Raw genomic sequence first — 17,440 nt, 5'->3', positions numbered from 1 at the left:
GAGATAAGAGATGTAAGAATTTAAAGAGGAAGGAATGGAGAGGGAGAGAATTAAGAAATGGAGGAAATAAGGGAGAAGAGAAGAAATGTGGAAAGAGAGAGAGTCACGTCACTAACAGGTTAATTATGAGACAAGTTGGTAATTTTTTATATATTTTTATTGACCACAGACAGAACATTACACACAGATATACGAGTATATGTACATGTGTGTGTGTGTGTGTGTGCATGTGTTAACAGTACTTGAACAGTCTTTGAGTATAACTAGATTAAGAGAAGGAGGAGGAACTTACCAAGGAAGGAAAGGAATAAAAAAATAAATGAAGTGAGGACGAAAGGTTAGAAAAAACAACAACAAAAAAAAGACCAATCATCACACCTCGTAAAACCAAACATCTCTAAGGGTCAGCTCGAAATCAATGTTGAGCTGGTGTTGAACCCGCACTCGGAGCCTCAAGGACGCCGCTTCGTATGTGAGGTTCGCCGCCGGAATCTTCGCGTTCTGGAGCGTCACTTCGGAGGGCGGTTTCTCCACGCCCAGGAACTCGAGGTCGGCCAGCGTGAGCCCCTTCAAGTCCTCGTTGGTGTTGGCGCGGACCACCCCCGTTAACGTGTGCTGGGGCGAAAAAGAACGAAGAGGTTAGGACAAAGGTTAGGACAAAGGGAGAATGAGAGAAAGAAGGAGACTGGAACAGCCAGCAGACCACTCGTAAACCAAGGCATTTTTAGTGAGTATTTTTAGATATCGAAGAAGAGTAAAAGGAATTGGCTATGGATGAGGAATGAAGAATGAAATGAAAGAAAGGAAAGAAAGACAAAGAAAGAAAGAAGGAGACTGGAACAGCCAGCAGACAGACCATCCCATGAAAGTTTTGGTAATGAAAGGAAAGAATGGCAGTGGATGAGAAAGGAAATAGACAAAGAAAGAAGGAAAGAAAGAAAGAAAGGGAAGGAAGAAAGGGAAAAAGGAAGGAAGGGAATGAAGAAAGAAAAGAAGGAGCAAATAAAAAATATGTAAAAAAGGTAAAGAAGAATAAGAAAAGGGTGATAAATAAGGCACAGAGAGAGAGAGAGAGAGAGAGAGAGAGAGAGAGAGAGAGAGAGAGAGAGAGAGAGAGAGAAGGAAACCAATGAGTGAGTGAGTGAGGAGGAGGCAGAGAAGCGGAAGGAGGATGAGGAAGGTACGGACCCTTTGTAGTTTTCGGTAGACGCCCCCCAGACATGAACGAATGGTTTTCCAGAGTGCTGAGTTCTTTTAGGCTGACCACAGACTTGTTGATGCAGAGTCCGGTAACACGTTCGTAAGACTGGTTTCCACATCATCCTTACATTACACAGGAACTTACAATATATAGTTTTGCTTTACAAGCGCGGTGAGTACGGATTGTAGAAATTCAATGTGAGTTTGTCGATCTTTCAGAGAACCCTTAATGTGCCCCTCAAGCTGTTTTCCTGTTTCCCTGCAATGACTACAAGCTGAACACCCTTGAGTCTAGGCCACGGCAAGCTCCTCTCCCATTACTAATCCTTTCCTTCTGCTTTCCTCTCGTTGTGGGGTAGGGCGTGTGTGTGTGTGTGTGTGTGTGTGTTGGGGAAGGAGGGGAGCAGTGTTAATGTTGTGTGTGTGTGTGTGTGTGTTGTGGGTGATGGGTTTGTGTTCTGGGAGGTTGTGGTGTTTCTGTGTTTGTGTTGTGTTTCTGGGGCTGAGTTTGGGGTTGTGTTGTCTTGGAAAAGGATTATGATTGGCAGTCCTCCCAGCTTTCTCCACTCACTGTGACGGCAATTCTAAGCGCACCTGCACGAAGGAAAACTCCACCAGCGAGTACTTCTTCTCCGCCACCGAGTTGATCATCTCTCCGTCGTCCCAGAAGAGTTGGCCAGACGCCCTTCGGTCCCAGCCTATGGCCACGATCAGTCCCACGGGCATCTGGCGGGAAATGGCTGTGTTCTGGGCAGGCCGCTGTGTGGGGAGGATGCTGCCCCCTCGAATGTGCAGGGGAATGGTGTCCCTCGGCGCAGGCACGATTACTCTCTCGCCAGGAAAATCGACAGGCGCTCCCTGTAGATGCAGTGAAGGTGGAGAAAACAAACAAAATATAAACAAACAACAAAATAGTACAGTCGTGCCCCGGTTTACAAGCTTAATTTATTCCGGAATTTTGTTCACAAACCAAAAAACTCGTAAACCAAAACGAACGCACACTGTAGGGCTGAAAACCCAAAGACCGCACACTAGAACAAAAACGTAAGCGGCCACGAGCGCCCGGGTACTACCTCTGCGAGTGTACGACGCGGACTGAGACCCCATTCCCATTGTTTTCCGCTCTGAGCGTTCTCGTCTTGCGGCAAACAAAGGGAACCCACGCTCGCGGCAACTTTACAAACAGGATGCTCGTACACCAAGTCACCGCTCATAAACCCAAGGCATTTTTAGTGATTATTTTTTGCTCATAAATCAAAACACTCGTAAAGTAAGGCACTCGTAAATCAAGGTATTACTGTAATTGGTTGGGAGGCCGTGAGGTCTGCAGGGAGTGGCTGAGATGCTTAGAAATGGAAAACTTGGTAATACAGAATAAAGTAAGGTATTATGGACTTGTAATCAGTGTTGATAAAACACTTGTAGACATTGACGAAATACTCGTAACATACTCAGAAATGTTGAGGCTGGTAGCAATGGTTACAAAGTGAATAAAGTCATGTTATAGGTATTCAAATTCAAGTTTTGCATCACATAAAAAATTATACTTGTTTATGATGCTGATGACAAAAAAAAAAAAGTGTTTAAATAAAAATCACTATTCAAGAAAACTGAATACGTAGTTAATCTGAGAATGGTCAATGTTCTCCATCCCCCCAGGGACACCATGGCCACAAATGTTAAGACTGTGTCTGGTGCTCACATGGCCCATTATCTGGAGCTTTTATTTCCAGGTTCAAGGGCTGCCTGATACACCAGAAAACAAAGTAGTCAATGAAAAATAAAAAGATTGGAGCCTCAAATGAAAACCAGATAGATTTTCTGGCTGGGCCGCGGAGTTGGTGAATAACGTTCTAAGGAACCAGCATGAGCACGCTGACGGGCCTCTTATGGTATTTTTATACTGTTGTGAACCCTGGTGTAATTCTGTCCAGGGTTGTCGCCACTCACCGAGTAGTAGTCGTACCAGGCGTCCTGAGGGAAGTACACCCACCGCTCCGTGGTGGCCTCGGTCAGGACGGGAGACACCATGAAGGCCGACCCCCACAGGAACTGATCATCCACGGCCAGAGTGCGACGATCAGTTGGGAACCTTCAAGAAAAAGTAAATACACGTCCACAGTATTCCTTTCAATTAAATGTTAATTATATCTGATAGTTGACCCACCCAAGGCTATGATGTCTCCTTCCTCAGTGTTCCACGGGGCTGTGCTACACAAAAATATATAAGAGAGAGAGAGGGTCAACGTTGAACTCCAGTGGGGCAGCATGAGCCAAAGAAGATGGCGCCACTGGAAACACTTGCCTGTGCCTCAACGGGCTGGGACCGACCATCAGGCGCTTTCAAGAAAGCCTATCGGCCCCATAGGCGATAACGCAAAAAAAAAAAAAAAAAAAAAAAAAAAAAAAAAAGTAAGCTAATAGAATAGTAGCCAAGTAAAAGTTGACTCATTAAGGAAACTGCAAAAATGCAGTGAAAAATCCCGTAATGAACACCAGTGAGTGGCGGGGAGCAAGCCCAGGCCTCTGAGCAGAAGTCAGGGCAGCACTAACTGAGCCACTGATGAGCTGAAAGGTCCCCGTGCCAGAGGCCACTCCTGTGGCCAGTACTTGAAAGCCCGTTCCCACTGTGGACACGAAGGGTGAAGGTGACCTTATGTATTTAAACACTGTATGTGCCTCCGAGTTGTTGTTTTTTACATCACAGCCTGTTGTGCCATTAGGCTTCCTCACTGGTGGGTCCAGATGGTCGGCCCAGCCCGTTGTGGCGCAGGCGAGTGTTTATAGTGGCGCAATCTTGCATTGGCTCATACTGCCCCCCAGAGCTCATCTTTGAGCCTCTCCTTGGAGAGGTTATCTAGAGTCCGGGTTGATGGATGGTCTTCAGGGCAGCATGTGGGAAGTCTTAGGCCACTCGGTGGTGACTGAAAAATCCCAGCTGTGTACCGGCCAGGATTCGAACCGACGTCCCTCCTGGATCTCCCGAACGTGACGCCGGCACGCTACCACTCAGCCACCGCCTCAAGCAACCAAAAATGTGAACGGGGTCACCTTTACCCTTCATGTCCACAGTGGGGATGGGGGCGTCTGGCGCGGTGACCTTTCAGCTCAACAGTGGCTCAGCTGGTAGCTGCCCTGACGTCTGCTCAGAAGGCCCGAGTTTGGTCCCCAGAACTCACTGGGGTTTATTACGGGAAAAGTTGACTCCTTCAACCATTCCTAAAAATGCTAAGTAACAGACTTCCACAGGAGTAAACACTGCGCGTGGCTACTTGTTCTCAGCCTCTGGAGGTTTGGAAACAGGAGCGGAGTGACTGCCACGCTGGCTTACATGCACCGCCTCGCAGCCCCACCAGTATTACCAACACCTGGGATTTTTTTGGATACAGTATTGCAAAGAACACAACCAGTCAATCACTGACATAACAAGTGAGCAGCTGCTGACCATTGGGCTGCAAATAGTGGATACTGAGCCACTCGCTGAGGACGTGCAACTTATTTTTTTTTTTTTTTTAACTTCAATCTCACGTCTTTTCTCTTCATATCCATTTCTACTCAACGAGGGGACTCAGTTTGGGAATACATCAATTTCTTTTTCCTTTGATGCCAGTTTGTGGACCTCACCAATGACAATACTAATATTAATACACATACTACTGCTAATAATAACCTACCTTAACCTAATAACAGCAACAATAATAACAATAAATAATGTGGCTGGTCGAGGGTTTCCCGCATGTGTTTGAAGACAGTGAAATAGCGACTCATCAAGCACACTCAAGCTCCCTGCACCACAGCTCTGTTTCTCTGCCCCAGCTGTGATGGAGAAATTGGAGGTAAGTGAACTAGCTTACTAGAATCACACAAAAAATTAATCTGGCCAGAAAATGAGAAAACAAAATCTTCGGTGATGGAGATTGAACCAGCGACCAGCCAGATGGACAGCCAACTCAGTCCTCACTGGTCATTTAAGAAGGTGCCATGTAGCTAAATGGGTTTGGGGCCCTTGTTCATATAGTGCAGGTTTCTACAACACTGAATGCAAGTGAAAGAGAGACTACAGATTTAGGATAATTTTAGAAAGGAATGAAAGGGGAGAGCCATATTTGAGGAGGTAAAAGTTGAGAATTTTGAACTGACAGCCATACAAACCATTTGGAACACTTTACTGAACCCCTTGACTGCAGATTTCCTACGAGAAGACATCACCAAGCTACAGGAATGGAACAAAATGTGGATGCTACAATTCAATGAAGAAAAATGTAAAGTCATGCACCTTAGGAGGGGATATCCAGCATACCAATACCACATGGGAAACACTTCACTATCCACCACAGAGGCAGAGAAAGACCTGGGACTATAGGTTACCAGGCTACCAGTGAAAGCCAAATCCATGCCAATCTCAGCTGACGGTAATGAAGCTGCAGAATGAACAAGCTTAAGCACTCAGTAATGATGAAATCTTATTGAGCATCAAGGTTAAGTTAGGTTAAAAAGAGAGATATGTGGTGCTTTGACATTCAAGATTTACCGTTTACCGTTGATGAGGTTTCAGGCAGGATCAAAGGACAATTTAGCCGGCACACAGAAAATGACGTCAGCACGTGGAGCGAGGAGGGATGAAATAGAAAACTAAATTATTCACGTCGAACGTTAACGCAAATAAAAAAAAAACGCTAATAAAATCGAAAGTATTTACGTTGAGCGTTAACTCAAATAGAATCGAAACGGGCTTTCGTTGTCTTAGAATTTGAATCTTTTAGGTTTCTGATGTGAATTTAATATTTTTTTGTTTGTATATATTGAATATATTGCTTTTTGACCTCAATGGGAGAGCTTAAACCTTAAATCTAAGAATAATGACTGCCCGTCCCTTTGTTATGGCTCACATCTTGCTGTGTAATAATAATAAGTACAATGAAAACTATAAGCTTACATTCAAATCCTCTGTAACGAGCATGATGCTACTCGATCCTCTTACAATAGGATTCAATAGTTTATCCTGTATACATAAATAAAATAAGACATCATAGAAAATAGATTCCTTTAAAGGTACACTTGCCTATATCTACTTAATGACTCCTACATTCCTTAAAAAAAAAAAAATAATAATAATAATAATAATAAAATAAGGAATCTGCAAGAGGCCAGTTGACCTACACGTGGTAGTTCCTGTAAAACTATAAACTCTAAAATCTATCTCCATCCATATATATACTGAGTGGCCCGACCCTTCGTATATTTTCCGCATGTGTCCCTCTGTGAAAAAAAGTTTGGACACCCCTGACCAAGACACACAGACTAAGGTGCTTTCTCCAGATTCAGAAGTCTAGAGCGTTAAATAGCTTACTTACGTAAAGGCTACGTAACACGTGGTTCAAAACTCACCTTCAATGGCAGGTAAGTGCAGTGTTGGTAATGCTCCAGCTTTGAACTTGATTTGCCTGTGTGGTACAGGAATTCCCAGAAGTTCATATATTTGAGATTTCTCTCGTAGGCTACTCGTTCGAAGTGGCGGCTGCATATTCTTGCAGTAGCTGGATTAATGATGTCTATTCTCTTGCAAAGACTAATTCACTTACGCCCAAGTTCTTCATCTTTCGGAAACTTAGAGTTCCCTCTTTTTTTAACACAGACTTGCAGCCAGATACTGAACAACTGCAAGGCATTGTGATTTGACAAGAACAAGCAAACCATACAGTATACACCACCGCTTCCGGCTGGCTACTGAGGCGTAAATCATGAAGTCATGCGCCAGTTGATTAAAAAATCGACGCGCTCTCCGGAAGACCCAGTGTCCTTTGATCCTGGTTTCAGGCCCCGCTCCACTGCCAGCGCAGCGCTCCGCAGGGGCCGTCAACAATTATGATGTTTGCCTCAATAATAATCCTCGATATACACTTATTCACAACGTCGTAGTGAGTGAGTGAGTCTTAACCCTTTCATTGCTAAGCGCTCACAATGAGACTATCCCCTCAGGCGCGCTCGGGAACCCCAGCGGGGGAAGGGGATCTCTTTTAACCTCTGTATCTCAAAAACTATTCATCACAGCTAAAAAACAAAAACACCATTGGAAAGAGGAGGCCAAGATCTATACGATTCAGTAATGTAAGCCTCTCCTGCGAAAGTACAGGCATGTTCAGGGGGTGTTGCCTGTGAAGACGTACATTTATATGTGCGCGACGGTCAGCCGTAAGGCAACTACTGTAGATCTCTTGATGATGTGGTGTTGGCAGGGCAGTATTGCCAACTGCAAGATTTACAACTATTTGGTCAAAATATCAGTCATGTGATAGGTGAAGCTATGCAAAAATGTCGCTATATTGGTCAACAACATCCACCAGTTGCTTGTCCGTAGATTTTCCGCGCTGGGCTGACATGATTTTCCACCAAATTTAGTGAAGAACCCACTCAATTGGCAATCCTGTGTTGTGAGAATTAGTGTTGGAACACTCTCACGCGGGAGATTTGAGTGCGGGTGGAGCTCGCAACGAGCGTTTAGCACCACCAGCAAATACGCCTAACGCTCGCTGCAAGCGTTTAGCAATGAAAGGGTTAATTGCTTTCATGGATAGCCTACTGATGTCATTTTAATAAACTTGGCATCAATCACAATATCTTTCCTTTTTACAGTATCACAAATATCCATCATATTTCATTTTCCATTTATCTGATATTTTCTTTATAGTATCACAATCTATTGTCCAACGATTATTTCCAACTCTCTGAACATTTAACACTCAATTTATCTTCAAATCTCAAACACTAATTAATAGCCATGATCGGTTATGTTACGAATTCTCTCAATTTCAGTCTGAAGGACTACACAACACTGGTCATCGCTGAGTGGTTGACTTCATGCTTCTTGTACACACACTCAAAAAACTATCGTTACACATTCAGCACGATACAAACTGACACCAGGGACGAAGCCATTGAGAACAGGCTACTCATGTTGGTATCACTGCGTGTGTTGGGTGTGGGTTCACTTGCCTGAACCAAGTGAGCGGGACTCGTAAATGAAGCAGTAGAATTTGAGCTGGCACAGTAACGCTTCATGAAACACACAGGTGGAGTCTTAGTCGAAGTTAATTGATCTGTGTTCCATGTAGCTATAATATTGTAGTGTTTGGGGTGATGAAATTATGCTTTAACACCTCACACACAAGTGAAGAGCTAAAATTTCGTCCATTTAGGATACAATATGATAAACACCTTGCGGTGATGAGTCACTCAGGATTCGGATATCAGAGTGAATCCCACTGACTGATCGCCACATACGGCTCCACTGAGCCTAGGAGGTTACGTAAAACTTAGCTAACCCTTATGATAGATTTATAGTGGATTATAAACTTGACTTATCACCCAAATGGTAAGATAACGTTGGCATTGGTTTCACTAGTTTAGCATGCACTACTCGAGTCACGGTATTGGCCTGTCTCGAAACAATCATGGAATGCACCCAATAAGATTAATTCTCTAGGTAATGATCATCGGCGAGTCATTATACCAACATGTTAGACAAATTAACTCCTGCATGCAAGCTATTTAATAAATTACTCTTCTCCAGAGACGGCTAATTTCGGCAATTCAAAAGCCCGCGCCGAATTCCTTATTTGTCAACTTAAAAAGCGCGCAAAGTTCCTAGTTTTTATTAGGCAATGAGGCAGCACAAGAGAGAAGGGTAGCCCTGGAGTAGATTGAAACAACCTGTAGAAGTCCATGCAACTCTGTTTAAACTTTATCTTTCTTACCAGCAATGCTTTTAGCGTTGCAATTTTAAGTTGTGTTTTTTTCCAGATGCCCACAACTTGTTCATGAAAGAAAAGACACGTTCAGTGGAAGCATTAGTTCCAGGATGGCACATCATGAACTGAACTATATCTGACATGCGTTGATGGTTGTTTTTGTCTTTGACATGGGAGAATACTTCTACCCACCGCTGTTACGTATATCATAATGAGCATTATTATTTAATGATTTGTGAATATAAGGCTTATACAAGTGGCATTCAAATCACTCCGTTAATATTATGGTGATATCTGGTATCTCAGTGTCTCCCTTCCTCTCTATCCCTTCCTTACGGGGGTCCTGTCCTGCTCCCCCCAGCAGAGCTGAGGTGGTGGGGGTGATCGCACTCTTACCAACCCTGCCGAGATTACCGGGTTGCTCAGTGTAAAATTCGTCGGACCCAACTGTAACGATAGTTTTTTGAGTGTGTGTACCTCATACAATTTATGCATTTCTTCTCAGCCATGGAGCACCCCTTTGATTTATGATCCCCAGCACATTTGAAACATTTTGGGGCTTCTCCATTATTCTTGGCAGTACAGTTGGCCTCAAGATGGCCGTATCTTTGACAATGGTAACATATTATTGCATGGTATCTATCTCTCACAGTATACACTCCCCATTTTAGTTTCATCTTGTCATGATGCTTGTAGATCAGCTCTCTAACAGCTGGGTCACATTTCAAAATATAGTGCATTGTGCCACCAGCAGCAGGCTTATTGAAAATCTTCTCAATTTCCCCTCAACTCCTGGAATCGAGTGTAGGAACTCATTCCTGTTTAACTGTCTCAATTATCTTATCCCCGGTCTCCTCCTTATGCACATTGCAGATCATGATCTTTGGCCTTAATTTTCCCACACTTTTTGTGCTAACTTGCTCTACATTTTCTAATTTCTGAGCTGCTTCATTCCTTATATTCTCATCATCAAAGTTCATAACAATGTTACCTCCATTCGTGAATCTTGAATCAGTAATCTGAATGCCTTGTAATGCCTGGGAAACTTCATTTTTCATCTCAGTAGCCTTTTTATCTTGATCAGAGGCCTTCCCGACAAGGCGATCCTCCGTTTTGCTACATCAGCCCAGCTGGCGCCAGCCGACTCTGTCTTGTCAGCGCAAAGCACATCCGCCACCTCGCCCAACTTCTCTTTCACACTGAGTGCCCGAGTTTCAACTTCATCTTTCACAACTAATATTTCTTTAGATAATTCTTGCTTAAATTCATCCAATTTTTCCACAATGTTGGTTGCTAAAGATGCCTTGTGTAAGCATGGCGAACACACCCATGCAGTTTATTTTGGGTATATCATCCTGTTAGACCCCTGTCAGATGAGCACACTTCACATGACACCACTTAGGGCACAAACAGCATGCAATCCACTTATCGCCTGAATAGTCTTCACAGACGCAACACACGTCTCTCAGTCCTGCTCCTGCTGCTCGCCATTGTCGAGTCAGCAGTTTCAGGAGAACACAAACAGAATGTCTATCAGTTCCCAAGACAGACCAGTAGGAGACCAAAATGAGACAGCTAAGATAGACCAGAAGACCAAAATGAGGCAGCCAAGACAGACCAGTAGGAGACCAAAGATCAACAGACCAACAGAAGACCAAAATGAGACAACCAAGACAGGCCAGCAGGAGACCAAAGTAGCTGCCGGCAGGGGAGAAAACCGAGGTGACATTCTTACAACAGTATCAAGGATTTGTAAACTTGACCACTCACTCGTGCACCAGCGGCCGCACCACCGTCGCGCCGCGGAAGTGTGCCTCATAGAAGAGAGTGTAGAGGTACGGCAGAAGACGGTACCGGATCTCTAAGGCCTTCCTCGAGGAGTTGATGACGTCTGTGCCCCAAATGCCCGGATCCTGGAAACATGAAAAAAAATATTATGACAAAAGACACACACACACACACATACACACACATGATCATCACCTCCCCAGCCCACCTTGACACACCACAAGCTCGTCTAAGCTCACCTTCACCTATAACAAGACCTAGCCTTATACAGACAGATGGATACATGGGCAGACACATTACAGAGAGCGTCCTGCCAACACACGCCAACCAGCAGGCTCGTGACACCAGTTCTCACCTGGTCTATCGTCCCCTTGGTGTTGTGGTTCCTACTGTAGGGGTAGAAGGCGCCGACCTCCATCCAACGTTCACACATCTCCTCCGTCGTGTCTCCGAAGAAGCCGCAGATGTCGGCGCCCACGTAGGGGATCCCGAAGAGGTTGAACTCCATCATTCCTGGCATGGGGAGTACAACATGGGTTTCTGTAGTGCATTAAATATATAGAATCAGGCTCATGCTGTGTCATTATATCACCAACATCCTGATATTAGTCCCCTGACAGCGGATTTCCTACCAGAAGACATCACCAAGCTACAGGAATGGAACAAAAAGTGGCTGCTACAATTCAATGAAGAAATACGTAAAGTCATGCACCTTGGGAGGGGATATCCAGCATGCCAATACCACATGGGAAACACTCCACTATCCACCAAAGAGGCAGAGAAAGACCTGGGACTACAGTAAACGCTTATAACGGATTTCGGATATAACGGATAGGGTTAGACGGTCAGAAATCCACGGGGACCGATCGATAATAATTTTTGAACCACCTGCTTCCGGTAACTACAATAGCGTCTGCTAGCCACCTCGCCCTCCATTTATCTGCTGCCCCATCCTTCGGTTACTGTAGTCTTTTTCAGCCCACTTGATGAAATAGTTTCCTCCTCGTGGTTTCCATTCAAATGAAGAACGTATTTATACCACAAGAAAGTCGTATGCATCAATCCAGTACGTAAATGTAATGGAAAATACCCAAGTGTTTGTGAGTGTCGGTATTGACACAGCTTATGGGGGTCGAGGGGGGGTAAGCCCCAGTTAGGTAGGTTAGATTAGGTTTGGTTAGTAAATTTATTGGGCACTCGGTGTGGGGCGCGGAAATACGGAGCACGGGACGGGACATGGCGGCGGCGTGCGTGGTCCAATTCGCGCGCCAGTGTTGCGAAAAATATCTCCACGCAGAAATAAGTCACTCTGGTGCCCACCACACATGTGCTCTGGGGAATACATGGCAGGAAAACATTGACTTGTTTGGTTTTGTTCTAGTTTGTCCACTTGTGATCTTTGTGAGCAGTGAATGAAATGTAGAAACTGCAAGTTGGACATCTCTCTCTGGGAGTTATTTTGCTGTGGCCTGCAGCGGGTGTACAACAGGCATTGAAAAGTCAATCATTTAATGATTTGTGACAGAAACAGTTGTCAGATTATTTCACAACACACCAAAAACTACCAAAAAAAAAAAATGTTTCGTCTGCCAGTGCAAGATTGGCGCACTTGTAAAATTTTACCCATACCCGTTACAATACAGCCCCACGCAGGGCCCCATTGCCAATCTACCAGCCTCCGAGCCTTGTAGTCTGTCGCCAAGTGTGCAACACGGCTATACACACAACGTGCAGACAACACACACAATAAAAATAATGTACCTACGTTTATTAGGTTTGTCGGTATTATTTTACGTTTTTTTTTTTTTCGCTGCTTATAACGGACTTTGGCATTAAAGGACTTAATTAGTTCCTCCCCAATTAGTCCGTTATATCGAGGGTTTACTGTATACGTTACCAGGCTACCAGTGAAGGTGAAATCCCTGACAATCGCAGCGGACGGGTTAACGAAGCATTTCACTGAATGTCCAGGTTTAGTGAAAGTTTTGTTAATTAATGATAAAAACCACATACGTACACTACTGTACTCACATGAAAATCAGTCTCATGCAAATCTCAACTTGCAAGGCTGTCATTATAGTGATTGAGGGATAATTTAATTAAACCCTCAATAAAAGCAGTAGCAGTAATAGCAATAGAAGGAGTTGCATAGTACTATAAATATCCATGTAAAGTTGACCTCAATTCCAATATGCCTGAAGTTCCATATACGAAGTACTATCATTTTGCTTTATGATCACTTTTCCGTGAACATAACCCAATTGTGAAGTGGGGGAGACCTGTCAGCATTCGTATACATAAGTCAAACTCTGTAATTTGGCCTTAATCAGCCTTAACCCGGTAGCAGCAGCGGGGCAAATTTGTGGCTTTACTGTGTACCAGCGATGGGCCACATTTCTGCCATGATATAAACCCCAAAAAATAGATGATGCATAAACTGATCACAAATGCATTGATATATATTATGAAATGGTTTGCGTGAGTGATGATTTTTTCTCATTTTTCTTGCTTAGAGGGGCCTTTAAGAAACATGATCCCTGCAGCTACCGGGTTAAATAATTCAACTTCGACAGGAGTGTGTGCATTATGTGGCCCCAAATTCTATTCTATTCTATTAGGGAGGCGGTGGCTGAGTGGTTAACTTGTGGGCAAGGTGTTCTGGAGGCCCTGGGTTCGCATCCTGCCCACCGCCACAATTTTTCAGTCACCGCCGAGTGGCCCAAGACTACCCACATGCTGTTCTCAAGACCATCCATGAACCCGGACTCTAGATTAGCTCTAAAGAGGATAAAAAAATAATTCCAGGGAGCAGCACGAGTCGAGGAAGCCGGCGCCACTGTAAAACTATAAATCGGCAACATACCTATGATGGAGTGGGCCAAGTCTGTCCAGTTGGAGCGGTTGTCACCTAGCCAATGGCCCGCCCACCGCCCACTGCCCGGGAAGGTTGAGCGGGTCACCACGATGCCCCTACGGCCTGTCACGCGCTGGAGGGCCCTGAAGAGGAGTGGTTTGGGGTGGGTGAGAAACCGTGGTGGATGGGGAAAGAGAGGAGGGAGAGGCTTTGAGGTTGTATGACAGGGATGAAGGAAGAGAGGAGTAAAAACAAGAAGAAAGATGAAGAAGAATGACAACAGTGTGAGAGGAAGGAAGGAAGGAAGAGGGAAGGAGAGAGAGAATGAAGGAAAAAAGGAAGAAAAAGAAAATGAAAATAGAGAAAAAAAAACAAAGAAGAAAAGGAAGAAAATGAGGAAGAAGAGGAGGAGGAGGAGGATGGAGAGGAGGAGGAGGAGGAAGAAGAAGTGGGAGAAGAAGAAGAAGAAGAAGGAGATATTTTTAGCTAGATGGCAGAAGTCTCTTGAAGAATTAGATCACACAAGGCTCTCACATCTTCTAATAATGAAAGAGTTTTGGGAGAGATAAAGAAATGTAAATACTTTATATCTACTGGGAATGAAGTGCACATGTGTATTTGTCTTATGTACAGAACCAATAACTTATACAAACCCAAGGCAGGAGTGGCAGCCCCAAAAATCATAGAAGATAAGGCAGACAGAGTGTTAGATGTATAGACGAACTTAACCCGGTAGCAGCGACGGGCCAAATTTGTGGCTTTACCGTGTAGCAGCGACGGGCCAGATTTGTGCCATGATTTAAACCCCCCAAAATAGATGATACATAATCTGATCACGAATGCTTTGATATATATTATGAAATGGTTTGTGTGAGGGGTGATTTTTTTCTCATTTTTCTCGCTTGGGGGGACCATTAATTAAGCAACATGATCCTTGCTGCTACAGGGTTAAAGATTTTACAGGAGCAGGAAGGAGTACACTGACACCAGATAGGTACAGTTATACCTTGGTTTACGAGCTTGATTCGTTCCGGAATTTTGCTCGAACACCAAAAAACTCGTAACCCAAAACTGTAAACACAAAGATCGCACACAAGAGAACAAACGTAAGCAGACACGAGCGCGCAGGTGCTACTTCTGTGAGTGTACAACGTGGCCTAGGACCCCATTCCCATTGTTGTCTGCTCTGAGCGCTCGCGTCTTACGGTGAACAAAGGGAACCTACGCTCGTGTCTTCAACTTGTACAATGAGGATGTTCGTACACCAAGTCACCACTCGAAAACCAAGGCAACTTTAGTGATGTCATAGGATTCATAGGCATTCCCAGGGGTAGTTTTATGACCCTGGTGGTAGTTTGACCAAGCCTCTACACCATGAATGTATAGAGTCACTCATGAGGAAGCATTTAAACTCCTTTGTTGGCCTTTACAAATGATTGGTGTTAGGGAAGGAGGCGTCTAAGAATTTTAGTAGAATTTTTTTTTTTGCTCGTAAGTCAAAACACTCGTAAAGTAAGGCGCTCGTAAACCCGGGTATTACTGTATGTGGAAATCTTTGGAATGGCCTGTGTCGTGCAGTGGTACATAACAACTTCCTCTTCCCTCACCTCAGCGTTGGCTCGGTCTGGGCCCAGCCATAGAGGTTGTGGACGTCGTAGTGGCGGTGTGGCGTCTCCTCCGCTGCCAGACACAGGGTTTTGTCGGCCATGTTGTGTGTGGGGCCCTCCGCTGCTGCCTCTGTGAGCAAGGAGGAGAGGCAGGAGTAAGAAGGAGAAGAAGAAGAAGATAAGAATGAAAAAGAAAGAAAAAAGCAAAGAAGAGAAGGAAGAAAATAAGGAAGAAGAGGAAGAAGAAAAAAAAGGAAAATCTGAAACACGGGCAAGGAATGAGGCACAGCAGGCAAGGATGTGTGTGTGGAAATGATCTACTTGGAGAGAGCGCGTGTTCACTACTCCTTGTGGAAAGCTGTTCTTCTTGATGTCTCTTCCGCAGGCTTCCTTTTTCATCTCCCTTCCATGGCCTCTTCATTCTCTTGTGCCCCATGTAAGCAGATCTTCCTTGTCCACTTTCTCTGTCCTACTCAGCGCCTCAAACACTGCAATCAGATCTCCTCTCTCCCTCCTCTGTTCCGGTGTCTGTAAGTTCATCCGCTTCAATCTCTCCTCGTATGTAAAATCTCTTAGTTCTTTAATCAACTTTCCTCACCAGGTTGTGTCTCACCTACACCTCTGTTTATGTGTTTCTCTGGCGACAAATTATCCTACACAGTTACAACAAGATGTGTGTGTGTGTGCGTGTGTGTATGTGTGTGTGTGTGTCCCTTACTTGTGACGTAGGGTGGGTTGTCCCAGGCGCTGTTAGGGCACGAGAGGCTCCAGGGCGCCGTTCCCTCAGGCCAGTTCCAAGGCTGCTGCTCATTTGTCCCAAAGTTGGCTGGTTCGTTCATGTCCTGTGGAGGTCAACAGACTGGCTTAAGAAAGACAGGCCACAAAACACATAGTCAGGCATGATTTACCAATGTCACACTTCACTCTAGATGCGCACCGTAAGTTATTTAGAGTAAAGGAAGCAGCTCAATGGCAAAAAAACAAGAAAAAACAAAGGAAAGAAAAATGCCCTTCAAGCACTGCTCCTGTAAAAGAAAATGGAATGAGTGGTCAAAGTAGACGGTCAGGTTTGTATGGTGGGGTGTCTTGATAGTCCACTCTTGAGAGCATTCAAGTCATAGACAGGAGGAAATACAGACAGAGGGAGGCTGTTCCGGAATATACAAGAGAAAGGGATGGAGGAATGAATATGCTGTTTAACTCTTGCATCAGGGATTTGGACAGTGTAGGGATGAGCGAGGATAGAAAGTTGTGTGTAGTGAAAGTCCCTTGAGGGAAGTTCTCGCAAGGGAATAAGGTACCAGAGATATAGATAGATAGATAGATAGATAGATAGTTAGATTAATAGATAGTTACATAGTTAGATACATAAATAGTTAGTTAGATAGTTATAGATTGGTTGAAGACAATCAGTTAAGGGAAAGAGTTGATACAAATGCTATTTTTAATACTGCTGAGTGTGTAAGTCTGTCACTGTGTGGTGAAGCTGAACTGACCCAAAATGATCGAGGTGAAGGACACTGAAAACTTTGTCAATATATTTACATGGATTCACACAGATACCTAGACCACACAGACCCTTTGCCTTAACACCAAAGTGGAATCCAATTAAATTTACTGTTTAACCCGGTAGCAGCGGGGATCATGTTTCTTAATGGTCCCCCCAAGCAAGAAAAATGAGAAAAATTCACCCCTCACACAAACCATTTCATAATATATATCCAAGCATTTGTGATCAGATTATGCATCATCTATTTTGGGGGGTTTATATCGTGGCACAAATTTGACCCGTCGGTGCTACACGGTGAAGCCACAAATTTGGCCCGTCGCTGCTACACGGTGAAGCCACAAATTTGGCCCGTCGCTGCTACACGGTGAAGCCACAAATTTGGCCCGTCTCTACTACACGGTGAAGCCACAAATTTGGCCCGTCGCTGCTACATGGTGAAGCCACAAATTTGGCCCGTCGCTGCTACACGGTGAAGCCACAAATTTGGCCCGTCGCTGCTACACGGTGAAGCCACAAATTTGGCCCGTCGCTGCTACACGGTGAAGCCACAAATTTGGCCCGTCTCTACTACACGGTGAAGCCACAAATTTGGCCCGTTGCTGCTACATGGTGAAGCCACAAATTTGGCCCGTCGCTGCTACACGGTGAAGCCACAAATTTGGCCCGTCGCTGCTACCGGGTTAATGCCTCCAAGACTTTGCATTTCGACTTAGGTGAATATCAAGTTGAAGGA

General features: G+C 44.5%; 1 protein-coding gene across 2 annotated transcripts in view; it reads right to left on the bottom strand.

Moving 5' to 3' along the window:
- Nucleotides 1-149: 149 nt before the first annotated feature.
- Nucleotides 150-17,440, bottom strand: part of LOC126992249 (maltase-glucoamylase-like) — a 123,641-nt gene continuing 106,350 nt past the window's right edge. The window contains exons 34-41 of one of the 2 annotated variants that reach the window (XM_050850918.1): nucleotides 15,916-16,039; nucleotides 15,198-15,327; nucleotides 13,600-13,733; nucleotides 11,092-11,249; nucleotides 10,719-10,861; nucleotides 3,151-3,292; nucleotides 1,795-2,058; nucleotides 150-615 (exon numbers count right to left, since the gene is read on the bottom strand). In XM_050850918.1, coding sequence (XP_050706875.1) covers nucleotides 373-615; nucleotides 1,795-2,058; nucleotides 3,151-3,292; nucleotides 10,719-10,861; nucleotides 11,092-11,249; nucleotides 13,600-13,733; nucleotides 15,198-15,327; nucleotides 15,916-16,039 — 1,338 coding nt within the window. In that variant the 3' untranslated portion in view covers nucleotides 150-372. The remainder of the gene's footprint in view (nucleotides 616-1,794; nucleotides 2,059-3,150; nucleotides 3,293-10,718; nucleotides 10,862-11,091; nucleotides 11,250-13,599; nucleotides 13,734-15,197; nucleotides 15,328-15,915; nucleotides 16,040-17,440) is intronic. The other variant, XM_050850919.1, reaches the window with a different exon arrangement.

The sequence above is a fragment of the Eriocheir sinensis genome, chromosome 7 (assembly GCF_024679095.1).
Source record: "Eriocheir sinensis breed Jianghai 21 chromosome 7, ASM2467909v1, whole genome shotgun sequence".
Lineage (NCBI taxonomy): Eukaryota > Metazoa > Arthropoda > Malacostraca > Decapoda > Varunidae > Eriocheir > Eriocheir sinensis.
The sequence above is the reverse complement of the archived record's forward strand: the minus strand, read 5'-3'. Positions and strand labels throughout refer to the sequence as shown.